The sequence below is a fragment of the Orbicella franksi genome, unplaced genomic scaffold, assembly GCF_964199315.1.
Source record: "Orbicella franksi unplaced genomic scaffold, jaOrbFran1.1 SCAFFOLD_523, whole genome shotgun sequence".
Lineage (NCBI taxonomy): Eukaryota > Metazoa > Cnidaria > Anthozoa > Scleractinia > Merulinidae > Orbicella > Orbicella franksi.
The window spans coordinates 1-19363 of NW_027670502.1; the positions used below are offsets into that span (position 1 = coordinate 1).

At 39.2% G+C, this 19363-nt stretch overlaps 1 protein-coding gene, 1 long non-coding RNA gene and 2 pseudogenes across 2 annotated transcripts; 3 read left to right on the top strand and 1 right to left on the bottom strand.

Annotated features, from left to right (window-relative positions):
* The first annotated feature begins 9 nt into the window (after window positions 1-9).
* On the top strand, window positions 10-3810 carry LOC145472226 (uncharacterized). Its single transcript, XM_081454927.1, has 2 exons — window positions 10-1008; window positions 1204-3810. Exon 2 carries the CDS (start codon window positions 3147-3149, stop codon window positions 3606-3608), a length of 462 nt encoding a protein of 153 aa, XP_081311053.1. The 5' UTR covers window positions 10-1008; window positions 1204-3146; the 3' UTR covers window positions 3609-3810.
* Window positions 3811-4671: 861 nt separating this feature from the next.
* Window positions 4672-6943, top strand: LOC145472228 (uncharacterized; annotated as a pseudogene).
* A 533-nt stretch (window positions 6944-7476) lies between these two features.
* LOC145472225 (uncharacterized) lies at window positions 7477-10047 on the top strand (annotated as a pseudogene).
* A 1403-nt stretch (window positions 10048-11450) lies between these two features.
* LOC145472229 (uncharacterized) lies at window positions 11451-13363 on the bottom strand. Its single transcript, XR_014043603.1, has 2 exons — window positions 13276-13363; window positions 11451-11560 (listed from the first exon to the last, which is right to left on the bottom strand). It is a non-coding gene; the product is annotated as an uncharacterized LOC145472229 (long non-coding RNA).
* Window positions 13364-19363: the final 6000 nt, after the last annotated feature.

Genomic DNA, 19363 nt, shown 5'->3' on the forward strand with positions numbered 1-19363 from the left:
ACCCTAACATTGAGGTATAAAGCTTTTTAATCTTCTCGTTTCACCCCCATTTCGATACCAAGGGTGGTTTTTCTCAGAAATTTATCCTTCCGAGGGTTGGTCACAGTCAACTTTCACCCCCAAAAGCTCTTTCAGTATGTAAAATTCAGTGACAATTTCTACGGTGGGGTGTTTTTTTTGGCAGATTCATCCTTGCAGGGTGTGTAAATTTCAAATCGTACCCCTTGTTAGGTATTTTCATATCCAGGGTGGGTTTTCTCCACCTAATTTCACACCTTTTGGGGTGATTTCAAGTCAAACAACATTTCAGTGAGGTGTTTTGCTTTGAAAACTACATCCCTATCAAGGTTTGCGGTTGTGATTACGAACCCTACTGGGGTGTTTTAGACCGAAAGCCACATCTCTCTGGGGTGGCACGATTTGCAATATTAACCCTTGTGGGACGCAAAATCAACCCTGTTGGGGTTATTTTTTGTTATCCTGGACACTTGTGGGGTGATTTCAAGGAAAAAAAACACCTTTCTGGGGTGTCTTGTTCAACAGATTCACCCCATTGAGGGTGATTTTTCTTAAAAAATCACCCTGCTTGTTTTTTGAGTATTCCCTCCTTTTCCACTCTAATAACATATATATATACACATTATATACACACAAGTGGCATTGCCAAGGATCTCTATAAGAAAAGGTCATAAAAATGGAAAAAAAAAACAAAACAAGACAAAACCAATGCGAATGCACTACCCCTTGACCAGATAAACCAGTGTCCGGTTAAATGACCACTTTGACCATTTGAGTGTTGTTTTCTTTTCCTTAGTATGTTTTGGTTCTTTCTTTTTCTTTTTCTTTTTTTCGCAGAAAACCACGTGACGCTTAGATTGGCTAGTTGAAGTAGGATTCGATCCTTGACAAGATAAACCAGCGTCCGGTTAAATGACCAGGAATTTTCCTTTGCTGTACGGGTTCTGAAGTCGCTGGAGTCAAGTGCTTGAAGATGACTAGCTGTATAGGGTGAGAGAATCCTAACATTTATTTCCGTATTGGCATAATAGCCTTTAATGTTGGACAAAGGTCGCTCCGCTTAATTAGGAAACTGCTTGAACTAAAAAAATTCTCGAGTTCTGCTAGGGCATCCTGGTAACGTCATAGTTTATTGGTGGCTTGTATGTGAAGGTGAGTGTTTATTATTTTTTTTTATTTTTGCAGAATATTTAAAGGAAAACGGTTTATAACGCAGCCAGCTAGGGAAGTGAAACTTTTATGGAAAAGAATAACGCAGAGAAGAACTCCCAAGAGTTTTGACAACATTGTTAGATCGGATATTCCTAGTACTGTATTAAAAATCACAAAAGAAATGAGATTGTCTTTTTTAAGTTTGTTATTAGGTAGTTTAAGAAGACCAAATAGCACACTTTCGATAACCCACTTTTTCAGTCAAATCCTGACCAAAATCCCGTGTCGTGGGAGTTAAGATACCCCTTCAGCCTATAGTTAAGCGACTATAGTTAAGCAACGTTATTCGTGTCATTTATTTTTTTTTGAATCCATTAAGGTTATTTCAAGCGGCCATGTACTCTTTTTATATTAACTTATTTCTGTTCATTTAATTCTATTTGTGAGCTGAGTATAAATAAACTTGTTGTCGAATCCTTTCAAGTTTTGTTTAATACTACCGCACAAGCTTGAAGCTGGAAAACTAAATTGGGGTTCCTTTTCAGCCAGCACTGATGCCATATCATCAAAAGCGCGTTTCCGCGCGCATTTTATTTTTTTTTTTGCTTTATATCTCAACACTATCATTGTGTCTGGCACTGTGGCGCGTTTTCCGGGATAAAATGGAGAATTTGACGGGCTATTTTAGCCCGCCGATATAAACTGTCAGTTTAGCAATTGTACAGTTAATTGCATAACCTTTCTCGAATCTAACTTTCGTGTCTTCTACGAATTTAACTTTTATCGAACCTCGAATTTGACTTTCGTGTCTTTCAATAACAGCCATTCAACTTGTAAACGCTCGCATGATTGTTCAGACTGTTTTTGTCCCAGTCTTTATTTTCTCAATGCCCTCTCAAGTGTTAATCACAGTAAAAGAGGTTATGTTCCTGGGCAGAAATATGTCTGCTTGTGCGTCCCTAGCTCGCTTTAAAACAACCGTTTTTTATTAGTGTTTTGTCACCTCTATTGTAACTTCATAGTTAATAGTTACTGGAGCTTTCAGTAACATGCGGACACTTAAATTCAAAGCGCAATCGACAAATGCGTTTTTCGCTACCGTCAATGAAATGTTCGACGGCGCCTCCCAGTTTCCGATTACTGCCGAGCTCGCGGTAATCAAATCGCTGAGCACAGTTCAGACAACGAAACAGTGCTCGGCAGTGGTCGGAAGCTGGGAGGCGCCGCCGAACATTTGATTGGCGGTAGCGAAAAACGCATTTTTCGGTTGAGCTTTGAATGTAAGAGTCCGCATGTAATTGAAAGGTGCGGTAATAAGTTAGTGTTCCTGTATATTTAACCGCAATTTTGCATTAACCGCCGCTTCTGAAGATGTATGCAGAAGCATACGAAACGTCAAGTAAAAGATAACAAGTGATGTGTTTATATCTGATGTTTGTCACCGCTGTTTGTCTCATTTCTATATTTGGGAAACAATGCGTACACGCATGAGTGCAAACTTTATTTCAATTCCAATTTAAATAGTTGATAAACTAGTACATCCGAGAAAATCATGCAAAAATAACCTTCGTACAAGATCGAGCAGAGTAACTTACATCAAGCTGTGAAGTTATGAAGTTATGCAATAATGAATAAAAAGATCACAGGAAGTGAGGCTCTTTGCACGATCCGGTCACATGGTACGGAGTTAATTACGCAAGTTACACAGTGGGATTTCCAAAACAAAGGAACTCGCACCAGTCTAGGACGACTTTCCTTTGTTTTGAAAATCCCACTGTGTAACTTGCGTCCCAGCGGAATTAATTCTGTACCATGTGACCGGATCGTACAAAGAGCCTATTTTATACCTGTGAAAATTCTCGTAGTTCGTAAAGCATCGTTCTTGCACCATTCAATCATTTTTTCCACATCATCATTGAGTACGCCAACAGACCACACGCTCGGGTATTTTCTTCGTCGTAACCACCTTTTTCGCAATGGAAGAACAAATGCCTTGCTCCTCTAGTGCTCCAGATAACTCGGCAGTACATGTAATTGAAATCGAGGATGATTGCCCGCTATCACCCGTCCCGCTCGAGCAGGAAAAGTTGGTAGAACCACTCTTCGAAAATGAAGACGGCGTCGCTGAGGGTAAAATTCACGCGTTACCTACCCTGAATTCAGCGCAGAGAGAGGCCGACAATGAAGACGACGTCGTTGCGGGTGAATTTCATGCGGAATCTACCCTGCATTCAGCGCAGAGAGGGAACAAGCGCAAAACCCCGTATTCGGTTAAATTCGGTGAGCTACCCGAGGCAGTCAGAAAGTTTTTGGCTTCCGTAAAGAGATTCTTTACCCAGAAAGTCAACTTTGAAAGAGAGAAAGCACCGGTGACCCTTTCTACTTACGAGAAGGCTCAAGAGAGAATGCTTTGTAAGTATCTTTGTTTCTTTTTTTAATTTTGGCCTTAATTTCCACGTTTGCGCCTAAGTGATGATAACCGATATTTGGGTGACGCGATTTAACATATAACCTCTCCTTTTTTATCTTCTTCGCAGGCTTTCTGGGTTACGTTAGAACTACTTTAGGCCGTGATGAAGAGCTTCTACCACATTGCTTTTTGAGAGTTCCCTTGATCGAAGCTTACGTTGAATTTTTGAAGGTGAGAGAAATTCTTTACAGGCTTTCGTATTAAGTTTTGACACCTTAGTAGAAACGCCCAAGGGAACTCACGGCCGGGGACTGAAAACCACATCAGTTAGTTTCGTAAAAAAATGTGAGCCCGTAATACCTGTGTGTAAAGAAACTGCTGAAAATGACGAATATTGGAGGATTTTCGCTATGCACGTTAACATCACAGATAAATTACGCTATGATTGGGACCTATATCTTTTGCATCTGAGGTATTGTTTTAAAGTAACTTCTCGCCATAAATTAGTGGACTTTTAACCTTACGACGTGTACTAAGTTGTGTTGATTACTCACAATGTGTTATCAGCAATGCGATATCTTTTTACCGATCTGCCGTTGAAACTTGTTTTATGCTAACAATAACCTTAAATCTGTTTTGGACGTTGTCTTTATCGAATTAAAGAGAAATTATAAATAGCTAGCTGCTAATAAGTTGACTCTATACGTTAAGAAGTCAATAATAGTTGTTATTATTAGTAGTAGTATTATTCCATATTTTTTCTGAAAGAAAGAAATTCCCAACAAATTGGAAAATTTTAATATCACTGATTTACTGCTTGGTGGGTGAAATTTTTCCTTTCGAGCTTGAAAACTTTAACCCAGAGACTCTTGCCTCTGATGAATTTCTGCTACATGTTGATTCTTTTCTTTTCCTTTTCTTTCGTTTACATCTATTTATTTACTTATTGATTTTTGGCTGTTCCGAGCCTCAATTAACCTGTTCTGTTTCCTCACAGGAAGAACGAAATTGCAGCTCTGCGACGGTTTCAAATCACATCAGCTCACTTCTCTACCCAATCAAATTTGTGCACAGAGAGCATGCTCCTGATTTCAAAGGGGTCCCCATTATCCGTCAGCTGAGAGTTCAAGCTCGAATTCTCCAGAAAGAAGGTGACTTGGAAAGGCCGTCCACAATGGAAGATCTTTCTGCCCAAAATCGCTGGATCCCTTGGTAAGTCTTGGCATGGAAACTGTTTTTTGTTCACTCTGTGACAGGAGAGACTGCGATTAGTACCAGCAATATTATACCTGGAAAAATGACTTGGTTCTGATTGGCTAAAAAAGAGTGAAGCTCTCGCATAACTAGATGTAGACTACAGATTGTTAAGAATCAATTGTGTTAGTTAGCAATCACATGATTACGGATACTAGTTTGAGGCTAGCTTAGAGCTTCAGGAGGAATTGGCACTTGAAAGTAAACTGACTAACCATTGTTTGTTTGCGGTTAGCAAGATAGATCTCTCTTGGCTGCAGTACTTTTATCCTGAATTGTTCCCTTTCCCTTTGTCCTGGACAGCCAAACCTGTGTGAACCTCTTTCCTTTTTTTGTTTTTGGTTTTGTCTTTAAAAAAAGGGAGGAAGTGGTTTCTGCTGTTAGCACCCAGCGAGAAAAGTTTGAATTGACTGGTCCAATGAAGTTCAAAAGCCAAGGAATTTTGCGATCTCATTATGCTATCCCTGTATGTGTTCATTCCCCCGTCACGGGGGCTGGAAATCAGGACCCTGGAAGTGCTGTCAGGGGAAGAGGCCAGGAACTTCGACCCAAAGACCTCAGCTGGGAAGAATTACCTGCTTGTCAAGGATAGTGGGGCTATTATCCTCCACTTTAACAATTACAAGACCAGAAAGTTTTCTGGACGAGATGAGCTGTCTCTACAGGTTAGACAATTTCCTCTCTGGTTCCAGTAAATTAAGTAAATAAATAAATAAGTTTGTTTACCGAGGGTGACACATTACAGTTGACGATTGGTAAACTTCTGGCCCTCCCCTTAAATAGATAGAGCTAATTTACAAAATAATATTGAAAAGGGCAAAGACAGTAAATGTAATATTAAAAGGATAAAACATTTATGAAATGGGAAAGCTATCCAAGCCAGCATAACCTTCCTTACAAGAATTCTGTTTGCAGGCATTAATACTGGTGCCAGATCTTATAGTAATAGGTAGAGAGTTCCAAAGTTTTGCAGCTGTAACAAGAAGAGTTTTTCCACCTTCTGTGTCACGTTTATTTCTAGAACAGCGTATAGTTATATCACCATAGTGTGAGATTCTGGTCGACATGTTGCTGATACGCACTAATTTATCTCCAAAGTACTCTGGGCATTGCCCATTTAAGCATTTGTGGCATAAGCATAATTTATTTACAATACATTGATCTCATCATAAAAGGGTAGCCAGTTTTGTGATCCTGCACCACTAATGGTGATCTGAGATGATTTACCTAAAATTTCTACTGATTGACATGGATGTAAAACTCCATCCATAAACATTTGTTTATATCTGTTGATGTTGATTCCATTTTCAAGCTGGTTAGTTTGGCCATTTATTCCAATCTTTAATTGTTAGAAATTTGTACAAAGGCTGTTCTGCACCCAAAGTATTGACTTATCATTTAGTTTGATGATTGACCAGACATTGAGGTCAATGCCACTGATCTTTTTCAGCCCGAAGACGAGCTCTGTCGACTTTTGTTGTCGTACATAAAGGATTATCGGCCGCATTTGGTTACAGAGTCAAGCCAAAGCTACCTACTGCTGGTAAGGTTTAACCTGTTTTGACCAAGTTACCAAATGATATCCTCACATCTTGTGTAAGTTAGATTTCAACCTCTGGACTTTTGGGGTGAGGAAATTGATCCCAGCCAAGGATCCTCCCTAACCCTAACCCTAACGTTGAGGCATAAAGCTGTTTAATCTTCTCGTTTCACCCCCATTTCGATACCAAGAGTGGTTTTTCTTAGAAATTTCATCCTTCAAGGGTTGGTCACAGTCAGCTTTCACCCCCAAAAGCTCTTTCAGTATGTAAAATTCAGTGACAATTTCTACGGTGGGGTGTTTTTTTTGGCAGATTCATCCTTGCAGGGTGTGTAAATTTCAAATCTTACCCCTAGTTAGGAAATTTTCATATCCAGGGTGGGTTTTCTGCACCTAATTTCACACCTTTTTGGGGTGATTTCAAGTCAAACAACATTTCAGTGAGGCAAGCCTGCAAATAACAGTCGGTCATTGGACAATCGTCTGGTAAATTTGAGGTTTTGACAGGTAAAAGCTTAGCCTGGTTGGACACTCTGACCGGGCATTTCCGCTAAAATGAAAAATATTTTAACTGGGAAGTTTGTGGCTGAATATGGGACAACTTATTTTGTTATACTGCCACACAATGCTACGGAAAAAAGCATTGTTATCGGTTTTGTTTTATTCTAATTCTGAGAATTTTATCACGCGCAGTGCGCCGTCTCAAATGTTATGTCGAATTGTAAACATATCACAACAGTACCACTATTCCTGCGTGTTAATTTACGCATTTTGCGGTGGCGTTGTGAAAGATCGTGAAGCCCCATTTAGTCTGAATTATGTTCGTCTGAAAAACTACTTAGAACTGAGGTCTTATGTAATTACTCGTTGTTTGTTGCCACCAAGTGTTGTGGAATTAATTTTCAGTTGTAATACATTGACCTGATTAAAGATATTATGGAAATTGAATACACAGCCCAAATACTCACGTTTCGTTTATCTGAATGCAATCGCTTTCAAAAACTTTAAAACCTCTAAAATGTAGCCAAATGTTTTTCTAGTCCGTATGATCAAAACTCAGTTTAATTTTTAACCTTTTATAGTTTTTTTTACGTCTGCAGTGTGGTTGAAATATAGTTTCCGTACCACAGACATGTTTTTGTGAAAAGCGTGAATGTACAAATTGGTCACGCTTTATAGTCACGACCGCCTCCAATTCCACATTTTAAATAATTACGCCAATTTTTTATTCAATTGACCCCGAAAGCTTTCAGAGGAAACTTGCTTTCAGAAAAAGTCGAAGAATTCGTTTCGGCCAATTTTCAAGTCTCTGAATGTTATTGTGAGGTTTTATACTGACAAGGTGTCCGTGTGGGAGGTTGTTTCATCCCTTTTCCTGTTCAGTCCCTAGACATTGTGGGAAACTTGTTACATTGGAAACGCTTGTGTGACTAGGGTATAAGCGTTTGTAAATTTGTCAATTTTCAACAGGTAAATTAATACCAGACATAATGTAAAGGTCCCCTTGCTGGTGCTAGTAGCAATTTTACACTCAGTTGACTTTTAAGCTATTTGAATTTGCAACCAATGTTTTGGCGAAGAGTCTACACTGAAATACCAAAATGTCTCAAATGTCTCTTTTTAATTTATAATGACAAACAATTTTTTTTGTCCGACCAGACTGGCTTTTTGTCAGGTCAAAACTTGTCTTTGTCGTGACAAATGACCTGCCTATAAACAAAAATTATTTGTAGGCTTGGTGAGGTATTTTGTTTTGAAAACTACATTCCTGTCAAGGTTCACGGTTATTATTACGAACCCTAGTGGGGTGTTTTAGACCGAAAGCCACATCTCTCTGGGGTGGCACGATTTGCAATATTAACCCTTGTGTGATGCAAAATCAACCCCGTTGGGGTTATTTTTTGTTATCCTGGACACTTGTAGGGTGATTTCAGGGGAAAAAGAAAACCTTTCTGGGGTGTCTTGTTCAACAGATTCACTCTGCTTGTTTTTTTGAGTATTCACTCCTTTCTCCACTCTAATAACCTATATATATACACATTATATACACACAAGTGGTATTGGCAAGGATCTCTATAAGAAGAGGTCATAAAAATGGAAAAAAACAAAACAAGACAAAACCAATGCAAATGCACTGCCCCTTTTTGTCTCCAGAACAAGAATGGTGGTCACTTCACTGCTGCCTCCTTCTCCGCTCACTTGAAGAGTGTGCTATATGGCCTTACGGGAAAGCTGGCCTCTATAACATCCTTCGATCTTCGTTCATCACATGGGCATACGACAAATCGTGAGTGGACGCATAGTTATTCTTAGTAATTCAGAGTGCACATTTAATCTTAAAATAGTGAAGTTGAGTCAAGAGGTCAATCTTTCTTTGACTCGCATGAAACATTCTTAGCTTAAAATCAAAGGATTCAAATAATTTATTTCTATTTTTCTCTTGGGACCATTCTCAGTCCCAGGTGAAACTGGAAACAGTTCTTATGCAAAATTTTAGAGGGCAAACAAATAGTATTATGGTATTTTTGAAAGTGGCCTATTATAAAATATATATTTTTAACAAGAAGTATTGTGGTATTTTTGAAAGTGGCCTATTATGAAATGTACATTTTTTCTTTTCGCTCACTGGCTGGCATTTTTAAGTCTTTGGTCAATCATAACTCAGACATTGTTCTATGATTTTAACAGGGACTGTACCGACTCTCTCAAGGTTTCCTTGGCATCTGCGCTCAGGCATTCACGTAAACAAGCACAAACTACGTATGATCGGCGCACAGCAAATCAGAAGAAACGGCTGGCAGTTGACTTGGCCAGAGATTACGCAGAGGGCCGTCTCGACGAAGAGGAAGATGCGACTGCTGAGCAACCAGAAGAGGGTTGTGTGGATGTAAACAGGGGCGATTTCGTGGCTGTTGTCACAGAGGAGAGCACCTATCAGAATCCAAAGGTTTTTATTGGCCAGGTCCAGTCCATAAGAGAAAGAGAGGCAACGCTGTTGTATTACAAACACATAGGCACCAACTTGTATAAGCTTGAACTCTCAGGTGAAGAGTGGAAAGAAGGCATCGACAGCCTTGTTCCTGTACAATTGCAAGCCACCAAAAAGCGAGCCGGCGTCTACAAACTCATGACTTCCACTCGTACCATCCACAAGGCAGTCAAAGACTAACTCTCTCCGTGCAGTCTTACAGTCAAGCTCCGAGCAGTGAAAAACCATCTGATTTCCCAAAAGCAGTTTCACTTCCCAAAGACCAGAATCAATTCGCAAAAGTTCACATCCCAATTTTTTTCCTCAAAATCTTGTGACCCGCATGAGAGCTTGACTGAAAGTTGCATGTTTTCAAACAAGAGGGCCTAACAGAATAAGAATAATTTAGTTGAAGATAAATGTTATCGTCATTACCGAGACAGGGTACCGATAATTTCTCAGTCGTTCCATGAATTCGTTGTCCCAGTTTCCCAAATGCAAGTGAATGAGAGGTTGATTTAATATGTAGCTTTAGTGACTTGGAATGACATCACCTCAATCATTTGAGCCAGTAATTGCTTTATTGAGCCAGTTAAATTGACTCCACATGTACAAATGCAAATGACAATGATATTATTATTCTTAATTGGAACAAGGGCGATTTTTGCATGAAGTGAAATTCAAAATTCTATGCATATCTACAAATTCTGTAGATTTTTGGCCCGTCAATGGAAGTGAGGCTGATGTCCATTCCTCCCTTTGATGCAAATGGCAAGTATTAATACTGGTAGTGTAGCAGCTCTCATAACTTGCTTTTCTTTGGTATTGTAAGCAGCTTCTATTGTTTTGAAGTCTAAGTCATTGCTTCAATTGTTTGGTCTTTTGTTTTTGGCTAGGGTAGCAACCCAATCATATTATACGCTACGAGAGATGCCACATTACCCATTAAAACTGCCAGACCAGCCCTCTATATAGGGCACACATGAAATTTCCAGTTTTGAACTGGGCTAATGAGACCTCCTCGGCTCACAAATTTTTGTTTCAAGATCGATTGTTTATCCACTCGTGCACTCTTTTCAGTGATTAGGAAGCCTGTGAAAGATATTAAGTAAACAGTGGTTGAGCCCATAAGGTCTTTGCTGTCATTTACTCTTTTTAAAACTTGCTTTTTGTATTCACAGTTTCAAAACTTTCCGACGCACAGAGCAGTGCTGCAATCAAATGACTTAATTCTCAACAAAAAAGGCCAATAAATACTCAGATACTTGCTGATTGATAAACAATTTTACTCTATAAAAATTATTGTCCAGCCAAGAAACATGAGAGAGCTCATGCAGGCCTCAAAACTTAATGGGAGACTTAATGGATTTCTGGCTTTATTAGACATAATATTGGTACTGTCAAACAAATGACATGAAATTAATATCACCAGAGTTGCAATTATTAGGAGAAAGGCAGGAGATAGGAAACTTAATACCTGTGCCCTATAACTATGGTAACAGGAGTTACTGAGCAAGACAATAATCTTCAACTTAATATTACGAGAAATGATAATTTCAATAATTAGCTTTCTAGTTGTTGTTTTCGGAAGGTTAATTCTGAATGAAGAGTGCTTTTTGTGTTCTGCACAGACACTAGCAGTTGAATAATGTTGTTTACACATTAAAGATTATTGACAGGAAATTTAAATTGATTGTTTCAGTTGCCTTTTGTTGTTATTTATCTAAATGGAAAATAGGCTGTTGTGTTTTCCAAAGCCAAACATCTACGCAATAGATAGATAGATTCACGAGTGTCTAATGAAGGCTAACAAATATTAGTGGCTTGGTTCCTTCCTGAAAAAGTGTCTCTCTCCTGGCAGACCATAAAAAGTTATTATTATTATTATTATTGTAATATAAGTGAATGAAGAAAGACAGATGAACACATTGGGTGGCTAGACTTCTTTATTGGTTATTTTGAATCTAAGCAAGGATGATGATGATAACAATCTGTCTTTATTCATGTACTTATATACTTTAATGATAATGTAACTAATAGTCAATATGTATTAGAGATAAGGGGAAAGAAATCAACAAAAGACAAACCAATGTGAAGAACAGGAAAACTAATCAAAAAACTTTTTTTATTCTCCGGATTTGGGTCTAGGCACACATTCATTCATTGGTGCATTTGAGTCCCAGTAGAAGGCATGGGTCCTCTCTGCCAAAGACAGCTACTGCAAGTGGAAAGGAAATGAAATGGAATTAAATTTCATTCAATGAAGCCTCATACTCCCCGAGCTGGGGGTACTCTGGATTTCAATTGACAGGGACGATCAAATGATGAACCACCCAAAATCCTAGGGCCTCAAACAAAACCCCCAAAATCCCATGAACCAAAATTTTGACCCCCCAAAAATCCCTTGCCAAATTTTCAAGCCATAGAAATTTCCAGAAAGCATCAAATGATATCCAAGAACACGTTCTGTTACAACAGAACATTAGGAACAACCCTACAAAATGTTCCTATCTCAAAAATTCCTGAAATGGAAAATTTCAAACCACCAAGAATTTGGACGTAATTGACCAGCAAAAAGAAATAATGATCATAACAATTACAATTTCCTCAAATGTGATTGGTGCATAAACTGCTGTATTTTGCTCTAATTAATCTGCAAAGCTGTAATCGGACAGTGTAATCGGACAGTTGGCTGTAATCGGACACCTGTAATCGGAGAGTTACATGAGCCAATCATGTTAAGTCCTCTCCACTAAATCCACCAACCACAACATTGATTGCAATTACTATGGTAACCAATTCAAGAGACTGACTTTGTAAAATTGTGGAGGTTTAGTCTCTGGTGACTGTTTTGAAAAGAAACTTAACAGCCACTTTGCAAGCTATTCTCCATATTTTTAATTATGATATTTAAAATGACTATTAAATGCTCTTTTTTCAAATGAATTTTTGCTTTTGTGGGAAATTGTAATTGTTATGATTAATTGGTAACGGGACATCGTGTTGTCCAATTCAGTCTGTAATCACACTCGTGAATAACAAATCGGACACCCTCTTCGCGGTCGTCCGATTTTGTTAATCACTTGTGTGATTACAGACCAAATTGGACTCCACCCAGTCCTATTACCATTATTAATAATAATAATAATAATAATTATAATAATAATAATAGTAATAATAACAATAATAATAATAACAAAAGACATAAAAAATAGCCCTTTAAAAACTCTTTCTACAAGCTAAAATAACATTTTTTATAAAGATACGTCTGGTGTATAGGTTTAAATAGACTTGAATTATGGCATGAACGTATATCACTGGGTAGCTTGTTCCCAAAGTTCTGGAGCTGATACAGGAAATGCTCTGGATCCATAGATCCTGATAGAATATCATTAGTTTGGTAACTGACATTTTGATATTTAATTGATATTTTGGTGATAGTAAAATGATAATGTCGAGAAATTATTTGAATCACAATGTGCCTCTCACATATCAAAATATCATTACCACGTGGGACTATTACATCAAATTATTCGCTATGAAATCGTCCCGAAAATAACAAAACAGACACTGAATATAATAATATCAAAATCGGTTGGTTTCGCTGCTGTTTGCTTGTGGTCAGCTTTTATTTGTTGTCAGTAAGGGACAGCATTGTATTGTAGCATGATTTATCACTTTATCACAGGCAAAAGAAGACATTCTGGATTATTCATTCTAATAATAATGTCATGACTTTACACTAGATCGATGGGCAAAGAGGAGATTTTTACTTGATTGAATATTACGATGATATCATGATGACATTTGCTTCCATACGGTCTATCGAAAAATTCGCGCTGGCTATCTCTCCGCCGAAACAAGAAGCATGCACAAGCTCCAGCACTTTTCATGTAATTAAGCAAACTAAAAACACAACACGACATTACTTACCATCCTCACGAGAAACAAGTTTGTTTAGAATTTCAAATTTACCACTTCGCTCTCAAAATGGCTCACAATACAAAGAGAACACTCCGTCCACGCCCTGGAACCTAGTTTCCACTCCTTCCTCTGACATGACAATAATCCCAGGAAATCAATATGGAATCAAACGCCAGAAATGACCAGGAATTGTTCTTTGCTGTACGGGTTCTGGAGTCGCTGGAGTCAAGTGCTTGCAGACGGCTAACTGCATGCGTGGGGGTGAGAGAATCCTAACATTTATTTCATATCTGATTCTAAAATCTATCAGTTTTGCTAAGACTTGCAACAAATCTTTGGACTCGCAATATTTTCAATGTTTTGAATATTTGAATAGTTCTCTCTATTTCAGCCAGTATCATTTGATATTTCATATTTAAGTGTATATTATTTAATCACGTCAGAGATTAAAGAGTGACACTTCATATCGGCACTTAATGGCTTGCCAGTTAACCCGTATCAAGCTGCTTTACCAACTAAATTATGTAGTATCTGTGTAGGTAACATACTTACCGAGTGTTGTGTTCATCTCATGGGAATAAGTTGACTACTGGTTACGGGCAGCTGGGGTGTATTCCAGCACGCACGACCGGACAACTTACATACATGTCTTCTCCAGTCTGACTCTAGGTTTTGGCAGGGGGGGGGGGAGGGGGGAAGGGAGGGGTTGAGTGAGTGCTGTTTTCATTTCCTTAGTATGTTTCGGTTGGTTCTTTCTTTGTTTTTTTGGTTTTTTTTTCGCAGAAAACCACGTGACACTTAGATTGGCTAGTTGAAGTAGCATTCGATCCTTGACGAGATAAACCAGCGTCCGGTGAAATGACCAGGAATTGTTCTTTGCTGTACGGGTTCTGGAGTCGCTGGAGTCAAGTGCTTGCAGACGGCTAACTGCATGCGTGGGGGTGAGAGAATCCTAACATTTATTTCATATCTGATTCTAAAATCTATCAGTTTTGCTAAGACTTGCAACAAATCTTTGGACTCGCAATATTTTCAATGTTTTGAATATTTGAATAGTTCTCTCTATTTCAGCCAGTATCATTTGATATTTCATATTTAAGTGTATATTATTTAATCACGTCAGAGATTAAAGAGTGACACTTCATATCGGCACTTAATGGCTTGCCAGTTAACCCGTATCAAGCTGCTTTACCAACTAAATTATGTAGTATCTGTGTAGGTAACATACTTACCGAGTGTTGTGTTCATCTCATGGGAATAAGTTGACTACTGGTTACGGGCAGCTGGGGTGTATTCCAGCACGCACGAACCGGACAACTTACATACATGTCTTCTCCAGTCTGACTCTAGGTTTTGGCAGGGGGGGGGGGAGGGGGGAAGGGAGGGGTTGAGTGAGTGCTGTTTTTCATTTCCTTAGTATGTTTCGGTTGGTTCTTTCTTTGTTTTTTTGGTTTTTTTTTTCGCAGAAAACCACGTGACACTTAGATTGGCTAGTTGAAGTAGCATTCGATCCTTGACGAGATAAACCAGCGTCCGGTGAAATGACCAGGAATTGTTCTTTGCTGTACGGGTTCTGGAGTCGCTGGAGTCAAGTGCTTGCAGACGGCTAACTGCATGCGTGGGGGTGAGAGAATCCTAACATTTATTTCATATCTGATTCTAAAATCTATCAGTTTTGCTAAGACTTGCAACAAATCTTTGGACTCGCAATATTTTCAATGTTTTGAATATTTGAATAGTTCTCTCTATTTCAGCCAGTATCATTTGATATTTCATATTTAAGTGTATATTATTTAATCACGTCAGAGATTAAAGAGTGACACTTCATATCGGCACTTAATGGCTTGCCAGTTAACCCGTATCAAGCTGCTTTACCAACTAAATTATGTAGTATCTGTGTAGGTAACATACTTACCGAGTGTTGTGTTCATCTCATGGGAATAAGTTGACTACTGGTTACGGGCAGCTGGGGTGTATTCCAGCACGCACGAACCGGACAACTTACATACATGTCTTCTCCAGTCTGACTCTAGGTTTTGGCAGGGGGGGGGGGGGAGGGGGGAAGGGAGGGGTTGAGTGAGTGCTGTTTTTCATTTCCTTAGTATGTTTCGGTTGGTTCTTTCTTTGTTTTTTTGGTTTTTTTTTTCGCAGAAAACCACGTGACACTTAGATTGGCTAGTTGAAGTAGCATTCGATCCTTGACGAGATAAACCAGCGTCCGGTGAAATGACCAGGAATTGTTCTTTGCTGTACGGGTTCTGGAGTCGCTGGAGTCAAGTGCTTGCAGACGGCTAACTGCATGCGTGGGGGTGAGAGAATCCTAACATTTATTTCATATCTGATTCTAAAATCTATCAGTTTTGCTAAGACTTGCAACAAATCTTTGGACTCGCAATATTTTCAATGTTTTGAATATTTGAATAGTTCTCTCTATTTCAGCCAGTATCATTTGATATTTCATATTTAAGTGTATATTATTTAATCACGTCAGAGATTAAAGAGTGACACTTCATATCGGCACTTAATGGCTTGCCAGTTAACCCGTATCAAGCTGCTTTACCAACTAAATTATGTAGTATCTGTGTAGGTAACATACTTACCGAGTGTTGTGTTCATCTCATGGGAATAAGTTGACTACTGGTTACGGGCAGCTGGGGTGTATTCCAGCACGCACGAACCGGACAACTTACATACATGTCTTCTCCAGTCTGACTCTAGGTTTTGGCAGGGGGGGGGGGAGGGGGGAAGGGAGGGGTTGAGTGAGTGCTGTTTTCATTTCCTTAGTATGTTTCGGTTGGTTCTTTCTTTGTTTTTTTGGTTTTTTTTTTCGCAGAAAACCACGTGACACTTAGATTGGCTAGTTGAAGTAGCATTCGATCCTTGACGAGATAAACCAGCGTCCGGTGAAATGACCAGGAATTGTTCTTTGCTGTACGGGTTCTGGAGTCGCTGGAGTCAAGTGCTTGCAGACGGCTAACTGCATGCGTGGGGGTGAGAGAATCCTAACATTTATTTCATATCTGATTCTAAAATCTATCAGTTTTGCTAAGACTTGCAACAAATCTTTGGACTCGCAATATTTTCAATGTTTTGAATATTTGAATAGTTCTCTCTATTTCAGCCAGTATCATTTGATATTTCATATTTAAGTGTATATTATTTAATCACGTCAGAGATTAAAGAGTGACACTTCATATCGGCACTTAATGGCTTGCCAGTTAACCCGTATCAAGCTGCTTTACCAACTAAATTATGTAGTATCTGTGTAGGTAACATACTTACCGAGTGTTGTGTTCATCTCATGGGAATAAGTTGACTACTGGTTACGGGCAGCTGGGGTGTATTCCAGCACGCACGAACCGGACAACTTACATACATGTCTTCTCCAGTCTGACTCTAGGTTTTGGCAGGGGGGGGGGGAGGGGGGAAGGGAGGGGTTGAGTGAGTGCTGTTTTCATTTCCTTAGTATGTTTCGGTTGGTTCTTTCTTTGTTTTTTTGGTTTTTTTTTTCGCAGAAAACCACGTGACACTTAGATTGGCTAGTTGAAGTAGCATTCGATCCTTGACGAGATAAACCAGCGTCCGGTGAAATGACCAGGAATTGTTCTTTGCTGTACGGGTTCTGGAGTCGCTGGAGTCAAGTGCTTGCAGACGGCTAACTGCATGCGTGGGGGTGAGAGAATCCTAACATTTATTTCATATCTGATTCTAAAATCTATCAGTTTTGCTAAGACTTGCAACAAATCTTTGGACTCGCAATATTTTCAATGTTTTGAATATTTGAATAGTTCTCTCTATTTCAGCCAGTATCATTTGATATTTCATATTTAAGTGTATATTATTTAATCACGTCAGAGATTAAAGAGTGACACTTCATATCGGCACTTAATGGCTTGCCAGTTAACCCGTATCAAGCTGCTTTACCAACTAAATTATGTAGTATCTGTGTAGGTAACATACTTACCGAGTGTTGTGTTCATCTCATGGGAATAAGTTGACTACTGGTTACGGGCAGCTGGGGTGTATTCCAGCACGCACGAACCGGACAACTTACATACATGTCTTCTCCAGTCTGACTCTAGGTTTTGGCAGGGGGGGGGGGGAGGGGGGAAGGGAGGGGTTGAGTGAGTGCTGTTTTCATTTCCTTAGTATGTTTCGGTTGGTTCTTTCTTTGTTTTTTTGGTTTTTTTTTTTCGCAGAAAACCACGTGACACTTAGATTGGCTAGTTGAAGTAGCATTCGATCCTTGACGAGATAAACCAGCGTCCGGTGAAATGACCAGGAATTGTTCTTTGCTGTACGGGTTCTGGAGTCGCTGGAGTCAAGTGCTTGCAGACGGCTAACTGCATGCGTGGGGGTGAGAGAATCCTAACATTTATTTCATATCTGATTCTAAAATCTATCAGTTTTGCTAAGACTTGCAACAAATCTTTGGACTCGCAATATTTTCAATGTTTTGAATATTTGAATAGTTCTCTCTATTTCAGCCAGTATCATTTGATATTTCATATTTAAGTGTATATTATTTAATCACGTCAGAGATTAAAGAGTGACACTTCATATCGGCACTTAATGGCTTGCCAGTTAACCCGTATCAAGCTGCTTTACCAACTAAATTATGTAGTATCTGTGTAGGTAACATACTTACCGAGTGTTGTGTTCATCTCATGGGAATAAGTTGACTACTGGTTACGGGCAGCTGGGGTGTATTCCAGCACGCACGAACCGGACAACTTACATACATGTCTTCTCCAGTCTGACTCTAGGTTTTGGCAGGGGGGGGGGGGGAGGGGGGAAGGGAGGGGTTGAGTGAGTGCTGTTTTCATTTCCTTAGTATGTTTCGGTTGGTTCTTTCTTTGTTTTTTGGTTTTTTTTTTCGCAGAAAACCACGTGACACTTAGATTGGCTAGTTGAAGTAGCATTCGATCCTTGACGAGATAAACCAGCGTCCGGTGAAATGACCAGGAATTGTTCTTTGCTGTACGGGTTCTGGAGTCGCTGGAGTCAAGTGCTTGCAGACGGCTAACTGCATGCGTGGGGGTGAGAGAATCCTAACATTTATTTCATATCTGATTCTAAAATCTATCAGTTTTGCTAAGACTTGCAACAAATCTTTGGACTCGCAATATTTTCAATGTTTTGAATATTTGAATAGTTCTCTCTATTTCAGCCAGTATCATTTGATATTTCATATTTAAGTGTATATTATTTAATCACGTCAGAGATTAAAGAGTGACACTTCATATCGGCACTTAATGGCTTGCCAGTTAACCCGTATCAAGCTGCTTTACCAACTAAATTATGTAGTATCTGTGTAGGTAACATACTTACCGAGTGTTGTGTTCATCTCATGGGAATAAGTTGACTACTGGTTACGGGCAGCTGGGGTGTATTCCAGCACGCACGAACCGGACAACTTACATACATGTCTTCTCCAGTCTGACTCTAGGTTTTGGCAGGGGGGGGGGGGAGGGGGGAAGGGAGGGGTTGAGTGAGTGCTGTTTTCATTTCCTTAGTATGTTTCGGTTGGTTCTTTCTTTGTTTTTTTGGTTTTTTTTTTTCGCAGAAAACCACGTGACACTTAGATTGGCTAGTTGAAGTAGCATTCGATCCTTGACGAGATAAACCAGCGTCCGGTGAAATGACCAGGAATTGTTCTTTGCTGTACGGGTTCTGGAGTCGCTGGAGTCAAGTGCTTGCAGACGGCTAACTGCATGCGTGGGGGTGAGAGAATCCTAACATTTATTTCATATCTGATTCTAAAATCTATCAGTTTTGCTAAGACTTGCAACAAATCTTTGGACTCGCAATATTTTCAATGTTTTGAATATTTGAATAGTTCTCTCTATTTCAGCCAGTATCATTTGATATTTCATATTTAAGTGTATATTATTTAATCACGTCAGAGATTAAAGAGTGACACTTCATATCAGCACTTAATGGCTTGCCAGTTAACCCGTATCAAGCTGCTTTACCAACTAAATTATGTAGTATCTGTGTAGGTAACATACTTACCGAGTGTTGTGTTCATCTCATGGGAATAAGTTGACTACTGGTTACGGGCAGCTGGGGTGTATTCCAGCACGCACGAACCGGA